This window comes from Peromyscus maniculatus, chromosome 12 (assembly GCF_049852395.1).
Source record: "Peromyscus maniculatus bairdii isolate BWxNUB_F1_BW_parent chromosome 12, HU_Pman_BW_mat_3.1, whole genome shotgun sequence".
In the NCBI taxonomy this organism is placed as follows: Eukaryota; Metazoa; Chordata; class Mammalia; order Rodentia; family Cricetidae; genus Peromyscus; species Peromyscus maniculatus.
In genome coordinates this window covers 52,783,554-52,808,355 of record NC_134863.1, presented here as the reverse complement: position 1 = coordinate 52,808,355, position 24,802 = coordinate 52,783,554, and the positions used below count along the sequence as shown (strand labels likewise).

Here is a 24,802-nt window from a genome sequence, read left to right as displayed (position 1 = left end):
ATTATTATTAAATAATAATAATAATGTTGTTACTATTATTCTCACATTATTAAAGCTTACATATTTAAATAGTTCACTCAAGATACAAAGAAGACATGAAACTTCAATGTGAATGTCCATGTGAAGTATATCTCTGTGCTTGCTGGCATAGAGCTCATGTTAGAAGAATATACCATGGATTTTATTGTCACCGTGGCTATATCAGAAACTAACTCCTGAAGCTCAAACCCCAAATATAAACTAACCTCGAGAAAATCACCCCATTAGTGTGGCAGTATGGATTTTGAAGTAATGAAAATTTAAGGAAAGACAATAATAATAAACTCATGGCAAAGGGGAGAGTTAGCAGAAGATGGAGCAGAGCACAAAAACACGTAGAAACGATGGGTCAATAATGTGCTGAGTACACTGCATCCACCCAAAAGGGAAGTCTGGATAAGGCCAAATTAGCCCTACCCAAAATAGATATCCTCCTCTTCCCTTTTCACCACAAGCTCTCATGAGTGATGAGTAAAATACGTCCACGATGTAAATTTTAAATACAAGGCTTTTTGTGTGTATATTTCTTACTTTTATATTTTTGTGGTTTTTATTCATGCACATGCATTTGCAAAGTCAGTTGATAACCGAATCCTTGCTTTATTGTTAAAACAAAGAGCTTGAAAGTTAGGCCTGGTGCCACACACAAGTAATCCCATCACTTGGAAGGTCAAGAAGGTTAATGTAGGCTAAGTGCAAGTCAGAACTACAGAGCAGGTCACTGGTTTTTGTTGTTCCCTTCGTTTCTTTTGTTCTAAGCACCCTCTCAAAAAGAACTGTTATCTGCAAAGGTTTCCCTTAGTACAGCAATGTTTCTAGAACTATACAACGGATTATACATAAGGTATTTAAAATTTGAATTACAGCCTGGGAGTTTGGGAATCTGGCCTAGCATGCCCAAAGCCCTGGATTTAATCCTCAGTGCCACAATGAAACCCCATGAAAAACAAGGCACCAAAACAAAAGCCAAAATCTTAGGGAGGAGTCACAGCCCATAGTGTCTGTTTCTTCATCAATAAACCAGAGATGATTTAACCCAGGTAAAATCCAGAAAGATTATGGTCATCAAAGGTTCCAATATTCCTTCTGTGATGTCCTTGTAGAATGAACTTATTTATTCTCTGTATGGCCGGCCACTGTTGTCTCCTGCTCTTTTTCCAAACACCGGCTACCTGAATTTTGTTTTATTTTATTTTATTTATTTACTCAGAAATACTGAGACAAGATTTCTCTGTGTAGCCCCAGTTGTCCTGGAACTCACTCTGTAGACCAGGCTGGCCTTGAACCCATGGATCTGCTTGCCTCTGACTTTGCTAGGATTAAAGGGATATGCTACCACCGCCCTGCTGCTATCTGAAAACATTGGCTTGTCCCAGTGAACAAGACCGATCATGTGCAGGCATCCAGTCACATGCAAGCTTTGGTCTAGGAGTTTGATTGTTTACGTTTTATAATTGTAACTTGTTTATCTTCAATATGAAATTCTCAAGTTACATTCTAGTCTTTAAGTTACTTATAATTTTAAAGATATCTGGCTCTCTTCCTTACTAATTAATAAAAACTTGGAATTCTAGCAAACTTCTATTTAGTTACCGTCTTTGAAAAGTTTCTTTGGTGCCCTTGGTAGCCTAAATGGTATTTGTTTTTCAGTTATTGCTCCCATGCCAGTTTCTGGGGCTACAACAGAGCAAAAGAACGCACTGTTAATTACGAACATATTTAAGCTTTTGAAAACAATTTAATTGACAATTAAAATGTACTGAAGCCTTGCTGTTCGTTATATATTTCTAAGAGAAAACACTGTGATGTGCTGCGGGGAATCTGGGGACGGGAAGAGAAAAGATCAAGAAACACAAAAGTAAGGTGCAATGAATTCGTGCCACTACCTCAGAGCGGTCCCAGTCAATATCCTCCTTACAAAAATGATCCTCGGGACAAGATAATATCCAACCAGCCACTTCTTATATCAGGGTTAGAGAATGATAAGTCAAACTTCGGTAATCCTCACACAGTTTGTCAATGTGCGACAAGCCAATCAAGTTCAAAGTCCAGAAATTGCAAAAGTTAAGGTAGCCGCAGGAGAGGGTGCAGGCTGGGGCACTCTTTTGTAAAAGGAGGGGGGGGGGGCGCAACAGGGTTGACTTAGCTTCCCTAGCAATGTTTAGTATCATGCTCATCCAATTCCTTGGACACTTAGTGTCACCCATGTTCTTGCATCAAGTCCCGTGGTTCTCAAAACAAGGCAAGCTTTGGTCTTGTCCCACCTTTACAGTACCCTCTAGACCCAGGCTGCTGCTAAGCTCTGAGCCAGGAGGGAATTACTGGAAACTTAGGAGGCAGCAGGCAGCCTAGAGGAAAATCCTACCAGCCGGAGCAGCACGTAGTGAAGGGAGAAGCCGGGAGGTAAGGATTACTTACAGTTTGTCGCGGAGGCTGGCAGGACCAAGACGAGGCACGCCAGCAGCACCCGACAGCGCACACTCAGGACCCTCATTGCTGAGCGGGCGGCCGGGGGTCACGGCTGGTGCAGCGGAGACCGAGCCGGCGCTCGGCCGAGGGAGGGTAGGTGCGAGCCGGGGCTCAGCTCTCCCAGCTCTGCTTGTGGCCCAGCCCGAGCGCGGGCGGGCGGAGCAGCCCCGGGGCGGAGGGGACCGCCCGCTCCCAGCCCCCAGCCCGGGAGGGGAAGCGATGACTGGGACATTTCCTGGAAGCTGGGGGGGTGGGGAGGGGGGAAGGCTCAGAGAGTGAGGTCGGAGGCCTAGGAAAGCTTATCAGAGGTCCTTTGTCACTTTCGCCAAGTTCTGCATTTACTTCTTTTCTCTAGAAAGTCAAGTTTTCCAATGGTGAAAAAAAGACACCTCTCTCTCTCTCTCTCTCTCTCTCTCTCTCTCTCTCTCTCTCTCTCTCTCTCTCTCTCTCAACCTCTCTCCCCCCTCCCCCTCCCCCTCCCTCTCCCTCTCTCCCTCTTTCCCTCTCTCTCCCTCCCTTTCTCCTTTCCTCCTTTCTTCTCTCCCTCTCCCTCCTCTCCTTATCCAGAGACTGTGTCAGCCAGGAGGATGTCAGGATGTCAACCTGAACTCAGGAGTCAATGTGGACTTTAGGAAGAAGACTGTGCAGAGCAGAAGTAATGGGAGGAAAAGAAAATGGAATGTTTTGATCGCCTACGGTGTGTTTCCTCCAAATAGCTTGTTTTGGTATTAATGTATTACCATTCCGGTTCGGTTAAAGCCTGTGAATCGGGCTTTAGGTTGCTACTCTAAACTAAACTTCTTGGGGTCAAAGCAGAATACTTGGTCTGACCACTGTTGTACAATTTTTGTTGTTGTTGTTGTTTTCTTTTTCTTTTTGTTTTTTTCTTTTTGCTTTTGTTTTTTCGAAACAGGGTTTCTCTGTGTAGCTTTGTGCCTTTCCTGGAACTCACTCTGTAGACCAGGCTGGCCTCCAACCCACAGAGATCCACCTGGCTCTGCCTCCCTAGTGCTGGAATTAAAGGCGTGGGCCACCACCACCATGCCTTTTAAGAAAAGCGCTTACCCTTTTTAGCCCTGGTCATATCATCTGCAATACAGAGACAATAGAGTTTCATAGTGTTGATGTGAGACTTTCAACAGATCCTATGTGAAGCAATAAGGTCATGTCAAATAGTACCCAATGCATATATATTATTGCTCATTTCTGCCCAAATGAAACATCGATTTTTTTTCTAGATGTGTGAATGAAACTTACTAAGCAGAATCATATTTTAAGGATTATTCTAATATCTAGTTGTTCTTTTTTCTTCTTTTCCTTAATGATTTTGTGATCCAGCTGAGTGATAGATAATGAATATTGAAGTCAATTTCTCTGATAAAGGAGTGGCTTTGGGAATTACCATTCATTCAGTAGGGGGAAGGGAAACTCTTAAACCATACCAATCTGTGTTCTGTGCCTTGTTTAAGAATTAATTAATGAATGATAGACTAACAGGAGGAAATAATATTTAATCTTATCTATACAGGGGAATTCCATAAAATGATGAGATTCAAGGAGGCGGCCAGATGACTAAGACATATAACAACTTAAGCCGTAGAAATAGAGCTCGAGGCTTCCAGCCAAGGGGTTGAGTTGGGGAGAAAACAGCTTAAGGAAAGACAAGGAGTAGAAATGTATGGTCAAAAGGGGGTTGCCTTATTGTCTTAGGGACAGCCAAACTCATCTCTGGAACTTGCTCTTTCTGGTATGACAGAAATTTTACTAATCAAAAATTTATAGGTGTAAATTCCTGTTGTAGCTTGAATCTTTTTTTAAAAACTACTTTTAAAGATATTTAATGCGTATGAACTTTGCCTGTGGATGTGCACCCTGGGCCTGTAGAAGCCAGCAGAGGGCATTGGGTCCTCATGGAACTGGAGTTTCAGAGGGTTCTGAGACAGGATGTGAGTAGAAGGAACAAAACCCAGGTCCTTTGGGAGAGCGCTAAGTGCTCAACCACTGCACTATCTCTCCAGCCCCTAAAGCTCCAGTCTCAGTTATCTTAGTGGTATCTCAAAAGCTCCTGTGATAAGACTTTGTCAACAGCCCATGGTGGTGTCCGTGGTAGAAACATTAGGACTTGACTGTTGGTTTTTTTTTTCCCCCTCTTTAGTCTTTTGGGGGGCCCACCACCCAGCTCCCAAATAAATCACACACGGAGGCTTATTATTTCTCATGAATGCCCAGTCTTAGGTTGGCTTGTTTCTATCCAGCTTTTCTTAACTTATGTTATCCCATCTACCTTTTGCCTCTGGGCTTTTCCTGCTCTCTTACTTCTGTAAATCTTATCTTACTCCATGGCTTGCAGTGTAGCTGGGTGGCTGGCGCCTGGAGTCCTCCCCCTTCTCTGGCTACTTCTTTTCTTCACTCCTCCATCTCTTTTCTTCTTTCTTCTCCCAGATTTCTCCTTCTCTATATTGTCTCTGCCTGCCAGTCCCACCTATCCTTTCTCCTGCCTCCCTATTGGCCGTTCAGCTCTTTATTAGACCATCCGGTGTTTTGGACAGGCACAGTAACACAGCTTCACAGAGTTCAACAAATGCAACATAAACACAAATAACACACCTTAAAATAATATTCTACAATACTCGGCCTAATGGGATGTCATTTGGGGATGTGTTCCTCTCTCTCTCTCCACTTTCCTTAGAGAAAAGTAACCAAGTAACCTGTGACAAGGTAAGCAGCCTTTTTAGCCTCTTTCTTCCAGTACAAGCGTTACCATGATGCATTATTATGCCATCACAATTGTGCCATTTATGTTATAGAACCTCTAAAATCATGAGTCAAAATACGCATTTTCTCCACTTACATTGATCCTTGGGTTATTTTGTTGTTGTTTTTCTCATTAGGACAGAAGCTGACTGACAGACTTTCCTTTCCAAATCACAGAACTCATACTTTATTGGAGGCAGCTCATTAAAAAGTCCGCTACTTCTGGATTTTTATTTGCTTTGGGTTTAATATGTCTCCAATGTCACCAGCAGTCACTGAAAACAAAACGAGTTGGGGCTTCATCACCTGCAGCTTCAGGACCCTCAGTTCAACACCTGCCACTCATTTTTGGGAGGGTGAAACCCAGGCCTCCAGACACCCACTATCCCATGTCTTTCTCTGGCTTCTGTCATGACGCCTTTGTCTTTCCACAGGTCCACTGCAACTGCAGGCCGACACGGCCATGGCTGTGAAGATGGTAGGGCTCCGGTCCACATATTCAAGGAAAATTGTTTAACTGAAATAGACATACATATATACATCAAAGTAGTACATGTTGCTATATCATATCTAATCCCTTCAGTTTAATAGAATAAGAACCATCCAGCATGTCTGTGACCCCTCCCTTTAAAAACGTTTCTCCTTTTTGGATCCTTTGACTCCATCAGATCTATGTATTTACCTCTTTATTCTCATAAATATAAATCTAATCCCTTAGAACTGTTTGGATTATATTAAAAGAAGCTTTATGTACTATTTTTAATCTTTAGTGTGCAAATGCACGTATGCCATGGGTCTTCAATGAAAAGCTCCATTTGGTAATCTCTTCAATAAGTGAGGACAATTTTAAAGCACATTGTCAACTTTGAGATCTCAAAATTTCTCTCAGAGGGAAATGTTCCTAAATTAAAAATCAACAGCATTCTATAAAGTATCCTTTCCAATTCAGACAACAACAGAGAGAGCCCAAGAAGGGCATGTTAAAGAAATAGAGGCATTTCAAGGAAATAGAAAAAGAAAAGCCAACCTTCTCCAGTTTCTTTGCTTGAAAGGGATTGACTTTCTAGTTTCAGAAATACATTGCAGTACCACTGTAAATGTACAACAACTGGCTCCTTCACTGTAATGCCAAACTTGAAATTCTATCTGAAATGCTTAATAAGGAAATTGGAGAATACATCTCTGGATAAAATATGTGGGTTTTAAACTTAGAAGTTCACTCCAGTTTTAATTCAGTATTGAGATCTGGTTTCAGCTGTAAGTATTTATTAACACTTTGGCTAATATAATACAGCTGAAATTTGATTTAGGTATATTTCCTTATATACAAACAAAACTTGTCCCAACTTTAATTCCTAATCTAATCCTGTTTCCATATCAAATTATACAGTGTTTCTGTATAATCTTTTATTAATAAAACAACTAATACATTCATTAATCATGCTTTTTATGTACTATTTTTTTCTGAAAATATAATTTATGAGGACAAGTTTTTTTTTTTTTTTTTTTTTGATGTTTGATTTACAGCTATGTTTCCAGTGCCTAGAACACTGAGTAGTTCATAGACATTCAAATGAACAGTTTGAGCCAGGGAATATATATAGCAGTATGAATGGTGAACACGAAGTGAATCTTGCTAGGCGGTGGTGGCGCACGCCTGTAATCCCAGCACTCAGGAGGCAGAGGCAGGTGGATGGATCTCTGTGAGTTCGAGGACAGCCTGGTCTACAGAGCTAGTCCAGGACAGGCTCCAAAGCTACAGAAAAACCCTGTCTCAGAAAAAAAAAAAAAGAAGTGAATCTTGCTTTTGGGTTGTAGTTTTGGTAGCTTGATTGTTAGCAATACTAATGATCGAATTCTATGACTCATGCATACTAGGGAACTGCTTTACCACTAGGCTATTGTGGTGATACTTTATTTGTGCTTTAATAAATAAAGCTTACCTGGAGATCATAGGAATAGGAACAACCATTATGAGTAAACAAAGAAGTCAGGCAATGATAGCACATTTAATCCTATCACCTGGCAGGCAGGGATCTGTCCGGATTTCTGTGAGTTCAAGGCAACACTGGAAACAGCCAGGTGTCTGGCACATGCCTTGAATTCTAACAGTAGTTAACATGGGGGGCTGGAGAGCTGTACAGACAGACAGGAAGTGACAGAGCTGGGCAGGAAGAGGAAGTGATGTAGCTGGACAAAGAGCAAATCAGATGGCAGAACAGCAAGGTATACAGGCGTGGGTAGACTCGCATTTGGAAGCTGCCGAGTTGGTGAGGTAAGGTTAGCTGTGGTGTTCCCTATTTCTCTGATCGCTCTCAGCTTTAACCCCTATATCTGGTTTTTTATTTAATAAAACAATTTAGAAATTCATCTACAGGCTATAGCCTCACCACCAGACAATTTTCTCGTCTTTCTTTCCTTTTTATTGATAGGATCTCACTATGCAGCCCTGGATGGCCTGGAACTCTCTATGTACACTGGGCTGACCTCAGATTCATAGAGATCAGCCTGCCTCTGCTTCCTGGGTGCTGAGATCAAGGGAATGTGCCACCACACCCTGCCTAAGGATCTTATTTAGGATGATAGCAACAAGACTGTTTTGTTCACTCATGTGGTAAAAGAGCCACAAAACTGCAGTGATTGAGTTTTTGGTCACAGGAAATCAGAATCTGCATAACTTTCCAGGAAGAGGTTCACCATATGTTGGCATAACATGCTAACATAGACTCTTACAACTATTCACAAAGAAAGGGAGAACAGGACCATGGCTCTGGCTGTTAAGTACTTTCATGTAAGGTTGACATTCTACTCACATTCAACTGGGACACAGGAAGTTACTCGGTATGCTTGATTCTATAAGGTAAGAATAGCTTTCTTGTGTGACTTATAAAGAAAGGAACTAGAAGTGATTAGTATATCTCCTGTCAATCAAACCACTTAAGGCATTGGAAAAATCGAGAGTCTAGTTCATTAAATGATTGACTACCTGTTGGCAATAGAAATCCCTATCAGAATTGAGGAAGGTATGAATTGGACCTAATGTCAACTATAGTTTCAAAGCAAGTGGTATCAAATATGGTTCCTGAAATGCTAAAGGAATGTGCACATAGCAAGTTTCTTCAGGCACAGAGGAACAATTACATTTTCTAAGTTTCTTTTTTAAAAGGAAAACAGCAAGTTAGAAGTTAGCTCTTAGAAAACATAGGAAGACAAAGGACGAATTTTCAGGGATTGGAGAGAAACAGTATACAACTGTGAAAGCACAAGATGAGATGGGAAAGAATTTTAGAGGCATTAACTGCATTAAGTGTGTCAAGAGATGCCAAGAGCTGCTTCTTCCCCCCTACACTGCTCACCATCTCTTCCATGGCATCAGGGCTCCCCTCAGGCCTCTGGTGAAGCCCAAGATCTTCAATAAGGGGAATAAAAAAGTTTATCCAGCACTATTCAGATGCGTATGTCAAAATCAAGCTCAATTGGTGGAAACCCTCCACACCAGGGTATGGAGAAGACTCAAGGGCCGCATCCTGATGCCCAACCTGCTATTATCTATCAGAAATTGGGTTGAGCTATATCTCTCTCACCATCTCAGTAACCTTGTGAACTGGTGGTTTTTCATTCTCATTTTACAGAAGGGCTACAGAGGTTCAGAGTCAGCAAACTCATGACTTAGAAAAGAACTACTTTAGAACCCCAATCTGTCTTAGTCCTACACTATCTTTTTCTCTTGCATACTGTGAATTCCCAGTATTCTCTTTACTTCTTCTATGATTTGAAATGTCTTTATCATCTGTCTATCTTTCATCTATCTTTTAGAAGTTGAATAGATAAAAATGGCTTTGTACATGTTATTGCATGCATTTTTGAAAAGGTATTTGTCATTTTTCTTCAATAAATATATTAGAAATACATACATTAAGTACCTCTTCAAAAATAAAGCATTGCAAAAGAGCCAGCATATTCACAATCTCAAAATTCAAAAAGCAAATAGCCATGATTTTTAGATAGCTAAAAAGTCCCCAAAAACATACATTAAATTATCATCACTCCTTATTTTTGAGTGGCAAGTGCACAATGTTTTCATCTTGTTCCTTCTCTGTTTGCACATTCTACAGCAAAGACATGTTGCTCTTGTAATTGTAACCACTTCTTACAAGAAATATAATTACTCTTCACTTTTTTTAACATAACAGCGATACACATCAGATTAAAACAGCATTCCCATTTGAACTGCTGAGACAACTTAGCAAACGAGTTTCCCCCGTGTGTCTTTTGTTTATAATTGCCTCAGTGTATTGCTCCTGAGTTCTTCAGCCTGAGTTGGCCTGAGCCCCAGAGGATCACCATCCCTACTGCACAACAAAACAACAAAACAAAACAACAGGCAGACGATCAGAGATCTTTGGATCGCGTTTGAGTTACCGGACATGAATGAGAAACAAAAAGGTTGGCAGGCAAGGCATTTCGCTTGGGTATAGTCAGGGCTTGTGTGGGATCTCTCCAGGAACCCTGGATTGATCTAAGGACGCTCCAGTTGCCTAGTTACCAGAGCCATGTTCCGTGAGCTCCTCCCCTTTCCTCTAGACCACGCCCACTTCCTCTTTCCGCCCTTTGACAGAGGGCGGGGAGCAAGGCAGTCTCAGCCACTGAGAAGCCCGGAACGTAGGTCGCCAGCCTCTGATTGGAGAAGCGCGTTGTGGGCGGTTCTGAGGGCGGGCCTTCCGAGCTGCGGGAACGTCAGCACGTCGACGCGGGGGTTTTCTCCGGAGTCCCGCTAACGCCGCGCCTCTACTCCGGAGCCTGTGTTCCGGCTGTCCCGGGGCGGCGGGCCGACGCGGTTCGGGGCCGGACCCTGGGATCGGTCCCGGTCACCGCCCTCCCGGCCTGTCCTCCTGGCCGGTCTACCCTAGGGGAGCCTGGCGACGTGGGGTCCCTGAGCCGGGCCGGGGAGCTCGGGGCCCTTCCCCGCCCCGTGGCTCGGATGGGAGGTGGCGGGAGGAGAGACCTGGGATGTTCAGTCTGATGGCCAACTGCTGCAACTTGTTCAAGCGGTGGCGAGAGCCTGTCAGGTAGGCTGGGGCGTGGGCCCGCTGCCCAGAGGGATGGGGACGACCGCGCCCCTGGGCCGGGCCGGGGCGTCGCCTCTTCCCTAGGCTTGGGAGGAGTCGGCCAGGTCCAGGGGATGCCACCCTTCCAGATGGACCATTCCTGGAGCGGGAGCTTGGACTGTGGCTCCTCTTGTCTGCTTAAGTTTTGATCCACGGCGCCTATGGATAACATTGTTTTACATTTCTTAGAAAGGTGTGTGTGTGTGTGTGTGTGTGTGTGTGTGTGTGTGTGTGTGTGTGTGTGTGTGTGTGTGTGTCTGTGTGGAGAGAAGGAGGGAGAGAGTTACCCATTGTGGTTTTCTTCCAAACCCTTTTTAATGGAAAAGTTTTTTGAAGAGAGGCATGAAGTACAGTTTTCCTAATAAACACATCCTGTTGTCTCCCTTTCTTTCCTCTCAGCTCTCTTGTGCACATCTGAAAACACAACCGCACACTATTTTGTTGGGCTATTTGGCTCTACTTCTTACTAATTATATGATTCAACCACACTTGGCCCATCTTCCTTATTTATTAAATGAGGATGATAATATCTGTGCCTAAGAAGTGTTGGATTCAATTAGAGCGTGAGAAGGGTAGTGTTTTCTTAGCTATAATTTAGCTGCTGTTTTCATGTACACACTAGTATAACCTTCTAATTGAAAAGTCTCTTGCTTCATGATTCATTTTGCATTAGTACATGTGTTAATGTCCAGTACATTGTTACTTGGTTGTTAATTCAATAAATACTGTCAAGAAAGGAACATGTACCAGGCACTGTGTTAGGATGGAGTCGGTGAAGAAGCTGATGCTTCTGAAACCTAGAAGCCCAAACTGCACAATGTGTTTCTCTTTATAACTATTGATTTTTTATAGTTATGCTTTGAAATTAGACCACAGGCAAAATTTAGCAAAGTGTTATTTTTTTAAACCCCAACTCCACCAATATATATTTGTCATAATGATGATGAGCAGTTCATAATCATAAAGATGAGCACTTCAAACCGGGCGGTGGTGGCGCACGCCTTTAATCCCAGCACTCGGGAGGCAGAGGCAGGTGGATCTCTGTGAGTTCAAGGCCAGCCTGGTCTACAGAGCGAGATCCAGGAAAGACGCAAAGCTACACAGAGAAACCCTGTCTCGAAAAACCAAAAAAAAAAAAAAAAAAAATGCACCTGAAAAGCAATACTTCGAAAATTTATAGGAAAACACATGTCTGCATTTGGAAAAGAAATTTGCTTTAAACAGAACTTTTGGAATTCTTTCCCTCTCCTTGACCTGGGTCTGAGTGTTTGAAGTGTAAGTGATAGGATCCCTCTCAGAACCCAAGGTGTGTTCTTCAGTGTGCCTCTGAGTGATTGGCTGTATTCGTATTCTGGCTGATTTCACAGCTTCTACTCAGACTTGAGAGTCAGAACATATGTTCATTCATACATGCCTCTTCTCACTTTTAAAGAATGGATTTTTTTAGGAGACCTTTAGAGCATGAATACAGTCAGAGCTTTGCTTTTATGACTTACACTAATTCACGAAAAATTGCCTCTAGTATACTTACGGTTTCCATTCATTTTTTTTTTAAGTTTTATATGTGCTGCTTGATGTTGAGATTCTTTATGTATTTTCTGAAAATATATTTGCAAGTGTGGAGGGAAGCTCTAATGATTATTCAGATTCAGAATATGCGGAGAGATTATGCTGGCTTGTCTAATCGATTCTGTGCTCTTCACATGGAAGTTCTTTCATCATGCTCATGTATACACATGCTCATGTCTCATGGTAACCCACAACCCATTGAGTGTGTTAGCTTTGTTTGGTAAGTACCAGGCAGGAGGCTGAGACTCAGCATGAAGGCACTAGGTTAATAATGAGAACCAGGGATCCAGCCAGTTCAAACCGTACTTGCCTGACAAGTCAGAACATGAACCTTGGATTTCAAGCCGTGTAAATCAATCCTGAATTGACTGTAGTGCTAGACCCACAGACAAGTGACTTGCCCCAAAAGAAGCTATATAGTACAGTGCTGGATTTTCTTTTGTTTTAATTTTTATTTTGAGATATAGTACAATGATGAAAACTTTAAAAAATCAGTGTAATACTGTTAACTAAAATGTATATTGTATTACAGCTCACCTGATTGTAATAATTTTTAATTTGGTTGTGTGTGTGTGTGTGTGTGTGTGTGTGTGTCTGTGTCTGTGTCTGTGTCTGTGTCTGTGTGTATCTAGGATCCAGTCTAGGGTCTCCCACTACATTTTCTCAGAGTTGCCATCTTTGAGGTCACTTTGAACAGTACTGCTTAAGGTTTTTAAGGTTGAGGCTGTGGTTGCTTGCAGATTACCCCTCAATTTGCTCTTTAGTTCCTTGTACTTTGAGTAAGGTGGTACTTAGGGAGGAAGACTGCAGAGACAGTGTGTCACTCATCATAGGCAAGTGCTCTGCTGGACACATATCACAGTAATCATATCAAGGGGTGTGTAGTGCCAGTGTGGTGTATTGCTGGGAAGGTTAACCTTGGCCACTTGGTCAACATGTTGTCTTCCAGGTTTCTCAGTGTAGTGCTTAGGTTTAGTAGATTTGGAATCTGAATCCTAGAAGTCTTAGCATTTTCCCACGTCCAAGTTGTTGATTATTTCTATCTCACAGCATTTTAGGAGAAAAAAAATTGTGCAAGTATTTGAACATGGTTGCTGAGGTTACTCTTGTCATTGCTGCCACCAAAACCTGACAGAAACAAATTAGGACAAGAAGGGTTTATCTGGGCCTAAGTTTTAAGAAAACACTGTCTATGGCAGCAGGGAAGGCGACCAGAGTTGGTGGGTGCCTGCAGCCAGGACTCAGTAATCGGAGAATGCTGAAGTTCAGGTGCTTTTCTCTTTTACCTTTTTATTTAGTCTGAGTGGTTCCATTCATATTCAGGGTGAGGCTTCCCTCCTTTGTTAAATCTCTTTCTTTGGAACACCCTCACAGACACTCCCAATGGTGTGTCTCCTAGGTGATTCCAAACCTAGTCCAGTTGACAACAAAGAATTACAATCACAATGGCACCAAGCATCCACTCAGCAAACTGTATAGTAATTTATCCTCCTCTGTTGATAACTTATGTTTATCAGGTCTAGCTTGGCCTTTTCTTCCTATTTTCCCTAAAAGAGTTCCAAGGTTAATTCTTAGGCCTGTGCTCTGTATCTCATTTCCTTGCTTTAGTTCTATATTCAGACAGGTCTTAATTACTTAGATCAGTATACTTTATATATACCACAGAGGGGGCTTGTGGGCTATAAAAATAAATTTGTGTTGTTTTTCTCTGTAGTTTTCCAAGTTTCTTCTCTTACATTCGTTTTAGAATACATTTTCAGACTTTTCTTGCATAACCAACCCAAACTGATGGGCCTTCCATAGCTGCTATAACACATCTCTGTAAGTATAGTAATGTGAAACAATATGACGTTATTATCATTATTGAGAACAGAAGTTACAGATGGTCTGCTGGGTTGTGGAAGCTTTAAGGGAAGAATCCACTTCCCATTGCCCTTTCCAGCCTCAAGAGACAACCTGTGTTCCTTGGTTCATGGTCCTGTTCTTCCGCCTTCAAGACTGATAGTATAGCCAATCACAATGGCATGCTATATAACCTTCCTATATGGACCTTTCTAATTACATTGCATCTACTTGTACAGTCCAAGGTGGGCTCCCATCATTAATCACATCCCAAATTCACTACATGTAAAGTAGTATATGCACAGCTAGAGAGTAGGTTGTAGATATCCTTGGAAGACATTTTTCCACCATCTTCTGTCCTTGCAGCTTCTAGTCTCTTTTCTTTTCCCCTGGGATTCTCACTTCACAGTGGTCTATGGTGCTGTCCCTACCTCCTCCTCTATCATGCATTTCCTAACTCCCTGTATAACAGACTACTGCCCTGTCCCTTGAAGAGTTCTTTTTTTTTTTTCTGAGACAGGGTTTCTCTGTGTAGCTTTGCGCCTTTCCTGGAACTCACTCTGTAGCCCAGGCTGGCCTCGAACTTACAGAGATGCCTCTGCCTCCCAAGTGCTGGGATTAAAGGCATGTACCACCACGGCCTGGCAAGAGTTCTGTTTTTTTTTTTTTTTTTTATTTACTATGTTTCTTTATTATTATTATTATTATTTATTTATTTATTTATTTTATTTTACAATACCATTCAGTTCTATATATCAGCCATGGGTTCCCCTATTCTCCCCCCTCCCACACCCTCCCCTTATCCCCAGCTCACCCCCCATTCCCACCTCCTCCAGGGCATATCCTCCCCCGAGGACTGCAATCAACCTGGTAGACTCAGTCCAGGCAGGTCCAGTCCCTTCCTCCCAGACTGAGCCAAGTGTCCCTGCATAAGCTCCAGGTTTCAAACAGCCAACTCATGCAATGAGCACAGGACTTGGTCCCACTGCCTAGTTGCCTCCCAAACTGATCAATCAACTGTCTTACCTATTCAGAGGGTCTGATCCAGCTGGGGCCCCCTCAGCCTTTGGTTCATAGTTCATGTGTTTCCATTCATTTGGCTATTTTTTTTTCAATAATTGAGTAAAACCGAAATTTATTATAAGCCACAGTCATCCTAGAGACCTCCATGCTATATATATAGTCTCCATGGTTCTATGGGTTGTGGTCTGATTGTTCTTTATTTTATATCTATAATCCACTTATGAGTGAGTATATACCATGACTGTCTTTCTGGGTTTGGGTTACCTCACTCAGGATCATTTTTTCTAGTTCCATCCATTGCCTGCTTTCATTGTTTTTCTCTGCTGAGTAGTACTCCATTGTGTATATAAGTGTTCTTAAACCAGTTGCTCCACCATAACTGCATGCATGATTCTTTTTTACTCTTCCCTTTGATGCTGAGGCTCCTAGCAAATTTAGATGTTTACGTCCACTTTGAATTCTCAGCATTTTTTCCTTTTCCTCCTGCCTGCTTCCTTTGTCTTACATCACCAGTTTGCTTTCCTTCATCTGTCTTCTCAGTTTTCCTTAAGGTTTTCTTCTTTTCTGTGACATGTTCTCACTATACAACCGATCAGATGTTATGATAGCATCTCAGCTACACAGTGGACGTATTCCTGGTACAGGGAGATTGGTCTTCTACAGAATTCTTAGTTTCAGCACACCCACAGTTGTGTTAGTGCCCTGTCTCCTTTGCATGTCACAAGTTCCTGTTGTTTTACCTGTATTTTATGTTAGCGGATTTATTTTGTCTTCCTCTTACCAAAGAGTAACCTGAGTACTAGGTTAAGTTTTGTTCTCCTATGTCGCTAGGTCCTGCTGGGCTCCCTTTTAATAGACTAGTTCTCACATGTTTGTAAGGGGCATTTTCAGAGAGATCCCTAGTGATGCCAGAAACTGAGTAATGCCAACCCTGTATAATATGTGTGTGTGTGTGTGTGTGTGTGTGTGTGTGTGTGTGTGTGTGATATAGTATACTATAATACATACATACACACCAATGGTAAGCTTTAACTTGTGAATTTGGCACAGTAATACCTTAACCTTAACCTTAACAATTATAACTAATAATAAAGAAGACCAATTGCAGCAATGTACTGTAATAATACGACCAGTATGGATGCCCTACCATTTGGGTGCTTCTATTAAGTATAATGAGGGTGACTTGAGCAAAACCAGTCAGGTAACTGACAGGGTTGCCTGATAACTAATAGATGGATTGCATATACAGCATGGATATGCTGAGGAAATCCATGATGTGATTCATGTGGTCACACCCAGGCATGGCAGAGGAGGAGGATACTTTCATTGTACTAGTGGGACACAGAGTAAAGAAGTTAGGGCTCCACTGTAGAACTTTCTAGTAATTTTAGAGCACAGTTAGTCACATGCTGTGGTTTGATTGAATGCCCCATAGTGGGATTGGCAGGTAGTCCAGTTCTAGAGATGAAGCCTAGTGGAAGGTTAGGTCACTAGGGATGTGACCTCAAAGGAAATTGTGAGACCCAAGCCTCCCTCTTCTTTCTCCTTTTGTATCTTAAATGTAAGGGAGTTTACTCTGCATGTGCTCTCACATAATGTGTTACCTTTCAATGAGGACTCAGAGGTTGCTTTTCCTTCAACGCACTGACTCTATTTGGGTTTGCAGACACCCTGGGTAAATAAAAGTGGAAGAAAGGTATGGTATCTCCGCCTTCATTTTGTGTTTTCAGATTCCACACTTTACAACCTTAGACTGCTGCTCCTCAGGGCAGGAAAGAGACAGGCGAATTCAGAAGAGAGGCTTGCGATTTTATTAGTGTCTAAAGACATTTATATACATATGCCTTCTGTGATTCCGATGTCAAGAAGGGCCCACTTAAAATCAGAAAAGTAAGACTAATTTAGCTGATAGTATCTTGAAAACAAACATTATGTAAAATAACAAACAACTGTTATTTTAAATAAGAAAATAGGAGTATCTGTGTTAGCTACTCAAGATTCTCATATATTATCCTTTAGTATCACAGTTAGTTTTAATCCCAAAGACATAGGTTTCTCATCCTTAAGTGTCCTGCATCCTGCTCATCTCCCATCACTTCCCCCACAGGTCCTTGCTATTTACAATAATTTCTCCCCTATCATGATTTTAGCATCTCCATCGGTCAAAGCTTTATTTCAAGTGTTTACTGCTAACTAACCCATCCAGAAAGAAGAGCTTCAGGTAGCATGCAGAATGCATCTTATTGCTTCTGTACACCAGTGGAATGTCCCATGAAACTGATTATGATGTGCTTTTCATGGTGTGATTGTCTTTCATGGAGGGAATATATCCCTACCACCACATTTTTTTTTTTGTCTAAATGAATGTAAATAAATCTAGACCATTTATAGAAGCTGCTGAGTTCTTAATTTCCTAATTAAGCTTTCCATACAGATTAGCAAGGATTATCTAGTGTGCTGTATGCTAAACTGGAGTGTCTGACGTTCTTTTTAATCTGTCTACTTCTTGTATATGCTTAATAAAAATAGTGGGATATTAGAGTTAAAAATTACTGGAGAGACATATATATATTTATGCTCAAATTTAGAACTTGCTTTATGAATTTTGAAGTATTTTCACTAATGTAGTTAGTTTCTGTATGTCAAACTTTGCCCTTAGGTTTCTTGAGTAAACTATTTTATCTTTGATATGCATACTATTTTTAACATTAGAAATAACTTTTATATAATTATTTCAGTTTAAGTATTATCCTTCTATGTTGACAGAGCTATTTATTCTTTGATAATTTCACACAATAGATCTTAATCAGTCCATTTCCAAGTTGTCCCCGCCATTCCCACATGTGTCCCTTCCATCTTCATCTCTTCCTCCCTTCTGTTTCCTCCTTCTCTTTCTTCTTCCACCTAGTCCAGTCAGTGCCCACACTCATGTGGGTAGCACTGGATATGATTAAGATATGCATTAACTATTGCTCCCTACCATAAGGTTCACTGACCAAAGTTGGCAAAAGATAAGTAGTTTTGTTTTTAAGTTGAAACTTTCCTGTGTGCCTTTTTTCTTTTCATTTTTATTAGTTTTAATTTTACATATGTGTGTATGTCTGTGTGGGAGCCTGCGTGTGTATATGTGCATGTGAGTGTTAGTGTCTGAGGCCAGAAACATCTTGAGCTCGTTATAGGTGGTGGTGAGCTACTTGATGTGGGTGTTTGCAATCAAACCTGGGTCCTCTAGAAAAATAGTATGTGCTCTTAAGTATCAAGTTATCTCTCCAGTCCCTCTAGTATAATTTCTGGTGTGTGTGTGTGTGTGTGTGTGTGTGTGTGTGTGTGTGTGTGTGTGTTGCTTAGAAATGAACCCTGAAATAGAATATCTTAATACACTCAATTTTGGAGTATATTAGCCACTACATTAACTGAGTAACATCAAATATTAGTACCTGGACTACAGAAGCCTTCACCCTGAGGCAAATAGCTGAACAAATATATAATCAGAACATTGATATCTCAATCACTTCCTTTCATTTCCTAATTCCTAAGAATTACTTAGTTTCAAAATATTTCTGCTCATTATTACCTCTAGTCCATGAGCATGAATGCTTTTTTGAGAAAATTTTAGCTATTTGGACATGAGATAAACAATTTGACTTACATTCTCATATTGATGAAGATTTATGTGAATTAAATGCAATGTAATACTCTCTTAAGTTAAAATTATTTGCATTAGCGTCACATGGTGTTGCCTCAGTAAGAGGGAAATCAGAAAGTAAGGGTTGTGAATTAATGACCTGGCACCGTTGGCCCTGGTGCTTCACAGCTGAAGAGAACATGTTCTAGCTGAGGAGACGATGAAGAGCTGCTTGAGGTGACCGTGTGGAGCAAAGAATGTCTTGGCCATTGTCTGCTGAGGATGGCAAGGAAGAAGCCTCTAAGCTTGAACTTGATTCTGTATTTTTAAGCAGAAAATGCTATTTGTAGATTTTTTTTTTCTTTTTAAATAAACATAGGGTTTTTTGCTTCCTAGAGAGCAGGATAGGGTGTTGAGACAACATTTTACTATGTAGCTTTTGCTGGACTGGAACTTGCTATTTGGCTGGCCTCAAACTCAGAGATTCACCTTCCTCTGCCTTCCAAGTGCTGGGATTAAAGCCCAGCCACAGAGTTGGGCTTTATCAACAACATATCACCTTTCTTTTAGATGCAGGAACTAAGTTGTGAGTGTGCTGGGCAAAGGAAGAGAAAAAAAAAAATTCCTGGTTATATTTGTGAAAAGGAGCCCTTGCCCCTGTATACCTGATTTGGTATGCATTTATAAAAATTATACAGATATTAGGATAAAAGTGCTTCAGGCTGTTCCAAAATACAGTAGTGCCTGTTGTTCTGATAAGCCATTGTCTTTAAACTTCCCTTGGAAACTACAGCGGACTAACTTCTTATTAGTACTGAAGCCTTGAGTCTCTTGTACCTCCCTTGCTCTAGGCACAGCGTGGAGATAAATGATAGAGAGAACTGTCTTTGAACTCTGAAGACGTGCCCTTTACATCAAAGTCTTAGTTATTGCAGGGCTGAGAAGAGGGGGAGCATCAGTCCAGAGGCACTTAATTTGAGGTAGTGAGCACCAGAATACCTCTTTTCCTTCTGTCTTTAATTGAGATAAGTTCTCACAAGTACCCGAGGCTGGCCACAGTAAAATCCTCCCGCCTTAGTCTCTCTATGCTGGCATTACAGGTGTGTATGACTGCCCCTGGTGACCCACTGAGAGGGACAAGTCGATGAGATTTCACAGCATTTGATGCTGTTCCTTTCTTCACTCCTCTAGAAACTGTTCACACAATTGCCATCTTTTTCACTGCCTCCCCACATCCCTCCAATTAAGTTGAAAGTGTTCTCATCTTCCTTGTCTCCTGGCCTGTGTCTTGTACATTTCTTGGGCTGTTTCCTATGTTGCGATGGATTAAATTGTTACTAATAAGACACAGATGCCTGGTCAAGATCTCTCTTTCAGTTTCAGACTTCAGCCATGAGAGCAAGCACCCTGTCAACATGTGCCCAAGGAACTGGCCACTCTTTCAGAACCTGGGCCCAGATGTGGGCTCCCTGGCTTGCACATTGGGTTGTCATGAGAATGACTTCAGATTGAGCACCTCCTGTATGCCACTGTCATGCACACACTATTAGCATTGTATTTTATTGATGAAATTGTGAGCAGTAATGTGTCTGTTGTCATATAGTTTAGAACTCTGTAACAGGTTGGTACCTGTTTATCTCAGTGCCTTGAGCCATATTATGTTGCCTGTTAGTAGTTTAAATGTGCCTAGATCTTATAGCACCACAGAGCTACCGAGCATGGACACACACACACACACACACACACACACACACACACACACCCTACACCTCATTTTAAAAATATAATACTGGGACTGGCACAGAATAATCCTCTATGATTTTCTACTTTTACTTAAGAGTATGCCCGTAATTTCTAAGATTATACCACGTACTTTAAAAGAGGCGTCCATGACTAAATATTTGAGGTAATTAATGGCATGGTGAATAAATAAAGTGTTAGTGTGAATAAAAAAATCACAGCATGAATTAACAGCAATGTTTGGTAATTTATACTTTCAGAACCAAGTGGGTTTAAAAGTTAACACCTATGTAAAACTCTTTCTATGCAGCCTTTTAGGGTAATAAAGATGTGCAGCCCACTTTACACATTAAAAAGTGAATGTTAGTATAGCTTTGAAAAATATGGTAGATTGTCACCAGGGACAGTTTGGCTGTGGTGCTGTAGGACAGCAGTGAAAGGAAAGATTGTCTTTTAGCCTTCTGATGGCTGATCAAGTGCGCAGCCCTTCAAACAGGAAAAGGCGGCATACAGTAGTACCCTTGGGTCTAAAGAGTCCAGAAAAACTGGCACAGGCCATAAGATCAATCATTTTCTCATTTGTTTAGACAAGAGTGCAATAAAAACATTGGCTGTTAAGGGTACAAAACTGCCCCGATATGATTTCTACCCAAAAATGCTCCTCCAGGGACAATGACTAAAACGTAAATATTAACATTCTGTGGTACTATGATGGCTTAAATGTTCATCTACCTTTTTGTAATCCTCTGAATGCTAATATTAATTATGCTCTTAAGGTATTCCAAGTAATGTACTCTAAATCACAGATTTTATCTCCTTGCCAATTTACTCATTTGACCCTTTATAACTTAAAAGATGAAATTTTAATAATGAAATCAAATGCTGAATAAAAGAGAGAGAGAGTCAGCCAGCCAGACTAAGCAAAGGGGTCTTATACAACACTGAATATAGCTCAGTGGTAGTACTTGGCCAGCATCTGTAAGGCCCCATGTTCCATTCCCAGCATCCCCTCCCCCAAGTGAATGCTGTTCATTGGTGTGATGGTTAGTCTAATTGTCTACTTGACACAATCTAGACTCACCTGTGAGATGGACTTCTGGACCTGCCCATGGGGGTTATCTCACTTGCATTAATTGAAAAGTTTATTAGTGAAGCTAGTAGTCACTTTTCCATAGCTGTCGTCAAACACCTTACAAAATGACTTAGAGGGACATTCTTTAGTTTGGCTTATGATTTCAGACGCCTTCTACACAGTGTCATGGTCCCAAGAATGACTGACTATAAGGGTTTGTGGTGAAGGACGGATAGATCTTCACATACCCATGTAGTAGGAAGAAAAGAAAAAAAATCAGGTGTCTGGTGACATGGCTGAGCATTTAAATGCACTTGTTGCACTTACAGAGGAGACTAGGGTTCAGGCCCCACATTCATGTGACAGCTCATAACCATATGTAGCTCCACTTCCAAGGAACCTGGCAACCTCTTCTGGCCTCTAAGGGCACCAGGCATGCACGTGATATACATACATGCATACAGACAAAAACACTCAAGGAAAATTAATTAATTACTTAATTAAAAAATCTTACACACATGCACGTGCGCGCACGCACACACACACACACCCTCTCTCTCAGGAAATGGCCAGGGATAGTATACCCTCAAAGACCCACCCTAGAAGCTTGCTTCCTCCAGTTGGGCCCCACCTCCTAACTTTCCAGAGCCTCCTTAAATAATTCCACCAGCTAAAGGCTTTCTTCAAACCCCGAGCTGTGGGAAACAGGGGTGGTTCCCTGAAGAGGTGTATAAAGAATTCCATGTTCTTAGAAACTGCTGCCTCAGTGGTCTTCATTTGTAAGACAGTCTTAAACTTCTAGAGCAGGCTCTGTTTCTAGCTCTATTCACGATCCTGCTGTGAAGAGGGTTTCCCTTTTACAATAATTATCTTACATTCCTGAAATTATCTTCCAATATTCTGGTTTCTTTGCTAGACTCTGTAGTTTATGAGGGCTGAGATTTCTCAGGGCTTATTTGTTCCTTATATTGAATCCATGTTATTTAGAATGTGATAGAAACAGTATGAAAATGTGGACTTATTTTCTTATTTTATATGTGTGAGCATTTGGGCTGTAAGTATGTGTGTATACCATTTGCCTCCCAGCTTTCTTAGGAAGTAAATTCATACTATTCACAGTTAACAATGCTTGTATAATTTCATATGCACAGAAAGAACTTACGTTACATACGACCTCATCTCTACATTTTCATCATCTGTTATGGATCTCCTTGACATTCTTCTGGCCTCCTCAGTGGCTGATTGGGGACAGGGTCTGAGGTTCCTTCTTATTTGCTGAGTCAAATGTAACTTTGATTTTCATTTATTTGCCATGGTGGTCTGAAACACTTTAAAAGGACCAAGATTCTTGGGTAACAAGGGAAACTAACATGCAGAACAAATTCAGTTTAGTCATGTAAAAGTCAGCATCCTTACCTATGGAATCTGAGTTCGATGAATGTCTGATGTCTTGTCCTTTCATTCTGTACTTTTCTCTGTGTGATTTTACACTGTAGCCTTCCCACAGCTTCCTTATCTACTGTCTGTCACCACCAGCTGAGGTCTCTTGCCAGGATGAGTAACTAAGTTTTTCAAGGCCTTGCTTGTATCTTTCCTTCTGCATAAAGCCTGCCTTGATCACTTTATGTGAAACTGCTCCATCTTCTCCTCTCAGTTCTTTTTCTCTTCATCCATTTTATTCTTTTTCCCCACAGTACTTAACAGTGCTCTAGCATACTACATAATTTATACCTATTTGCTTCTTTTTATTTTCTTTCTTGCCAGAAAATGTTTTGTTATGGTGATAGTTGATAAACAAGTTTATCTTAAATACTTCAACACAGATGACTAATGTATAGAATCATATCACTGATTATTCTATATTTGACCAGTTTGGCTTTTGAGAGACTGAGTTTTTCTTCCTAACCTGTGACCTGTTCCTGGAATGTCCGACACCTTCACATATGTCTTTTCTTTATTTCTTTTCTTTTCTTTTTCTTTTTCTTTCTTTCTTTCTTTCTTTCTTTTTTTTTTTGTGTGTGTGGATTCTGAATACATTTCGAATTTGAGAGAGGGGGGAGAAGAAATAAATGTGCAGATCCATGAGAGTCATGCCTAGAATTTAAAGAACACCCTTGACTACCATCTTGATTCTGTGTTCAAGCATTCTTTAGGCTCATTGCCAGTGAGAAATGAATATACCTACATTAACTAACACAAGTGACGCCTGGGTTTCTCTTGGCCTCCTCGGAGTGCCGAGCAGGTGGCTGTAGGTTGGTTGACCTGGGCCTTTACGTGTCAAATGCACGTGAGTTGGGTTAATAGATTCAAAGGCTTATAGCTCTAAGTCCTGACAACTAGGGGATTTGGACTTCAGGCTCCAGAGGCCAGAAACTAACAGGCCTGGTTGCTGAGATCTCAGGGTATTGCCCTGGGCAGTGGTGCATCAGCAGCTAGTGTAATCCTTAATTCTGAGCAGCAGGTGGCAGTAGTAGCTGTCAGTGCCTACTAGTTAGAGTTCCCAAACCTGTGTCCCAGGACTTACACCTCCTACCCAGTGGCCCTCCTGTGGACTTTGTAGTGGTTGGTGTTACAGCTTTTGAGCATTGGTAACTGTGGTGATATTTTATTTGTATGTTAATAAAGGTTGCCTGGAAATCAGAAGAAATAGCAAGCCATTTTAAGTAAATGAAGTCAGGCAGTGGTAGCACAAGCCCTTAATCCTGTCACTTAGCAGGCAGGATCTCTGTGTGTTCAAGGCCACTCTAGGGAACAGAGCCAAGCGTGGTGACACACGCCTTTAATCCCAGTACCAACCATAGAGGTCTGGTGGTCTGTACAAACAGACAGAAAGTGACAGAGCTGTGTAGGAAGAGGAAGGGATGTGGCTGGGCTATAAGGGTGCTAATGAGAGAACAGAACAGAAAAGGCATATAAACATGAGTAGACAGGAAGTAACTCACATTTGGAAGCCGCAGAGTTGGTGAGGTGAGATTGGCTGGTGGCTTTCCCTATTTCCCTCATCTCTAAGGTTTTCACCCCTATATTTGGCTCCGTGTTTTTTATTTAATGAGACCATTTAGAAATTCGTCTCCAGGTAACTTCAACTCTTAGGCCTTGGCAGGTTCCTAAAAGTCTTCTGGAAATGAAGGCCCATGGCCCCCATCTTTGTTTCCGCGTCCTCTTTGTCTCCGCCATCCTCCGCCCCTACTGCTCTTGGTACTGTCTTTTCCACTGCTGTAGAGGTGCTGCTGCTGGCGCCCCTGCTGCCTTCTCTGCATGTTGTAAGCTGTGCTTTTGATCAAAGAAAACACCATTTGACCGAAGCTTTTGATTGGGCCCTACCAACAGACTCAGATACCAAATAGTCTGATTATATAGTGAGGAGCAGGATGTAGTAGCATGAGTGTGGGGTACAGGTGAAGGTTTGTATTTGCACCAATCACAGCCCAGCCCAGCACAGACCTTGTAGAAGTCACAAGTCCCACATTGCATCAGTCACTGGCTTCTTGCAGAGTTACTGAGGAGGTACCACCTCCACTCCTGTGTTTTAGGAAGAATAGCTTCAGGGCCATCTAAAGT

At 41.5% G+C, this 24,802-nt stretch overlaps 2 protein-coding genes and 2 long non-coding RNA genes across 6 annotated transcripts in view; 2 read left to right on the top strand and 2 right to left on the bottom strand.

Moving 5' to 3' along the window:
* The window catches only part of Pros1 (protein S), a 70,433-nt gene extending 67,720 nt beyond the window's left edge, over positions 1-2,713 (bottom strand). Inside the window, exon 1 of the mRNA XM_042259472.2 lies at positions 2,458-2,713. Within this exon, the coding sequence (XP_042115406.1) occupies positions 2,458-2,533 (76 nt within the window). The 5' untranslated portion in view covers positions 2,534-2,713. The remainder of the gene's footprint in view (positions 1-2,457) is intronic.
* Positions 1,366-6,015, top strand: LOC107401765 (uncharacterized). Its single transcript, XR_006062592.2, has 3 exons — positions 1,366-2,442; positions 3,076-3,205; positions 5,697-6,015. It is a non-coding gene; the product is annotated as an uncharacterized LOC107401765 (long non-coding RNA).
* Positions 4,000-9,851, bottom strand: LOC143268142 (uncharacterized). The gene is made up of 2 exons (XR_013043790.1): positions 8,619-9,851; positions 4,000-6,163 (listed from the first exon to the last, which is right to left on the bottom strand). It is a non-coding gene; the product is annotated as an uncharacterized LOC143268142 (long non-coding RNA).
* A 140-nt stretch (positions 9,852-9,991) lies between these two features.
* Positions 9,992-24,802, top strand: part of Arl13b (ARF like GTPase 13B) — a 60,242-nt gene continuing 45,431 nt past the window's right edge. For 2 of the 3 annotated variants that reach the window (XM_076549084.1, XM_006981614.4), the window contains exon 1: positions 9,992-10,331. In XM_076549084.1, coding sequence (XP_076405199.1) covers positions 10,273-10,331 — 59 coding nt within the window. In that variant the 5' untranslated portion in view covers positions 9,992-10,272. The remainder of the gene's footprint in view (positions 10,332-24,802) is intronic. The other variant, XM_076549085.1, reaches the window with a different exon arrangement.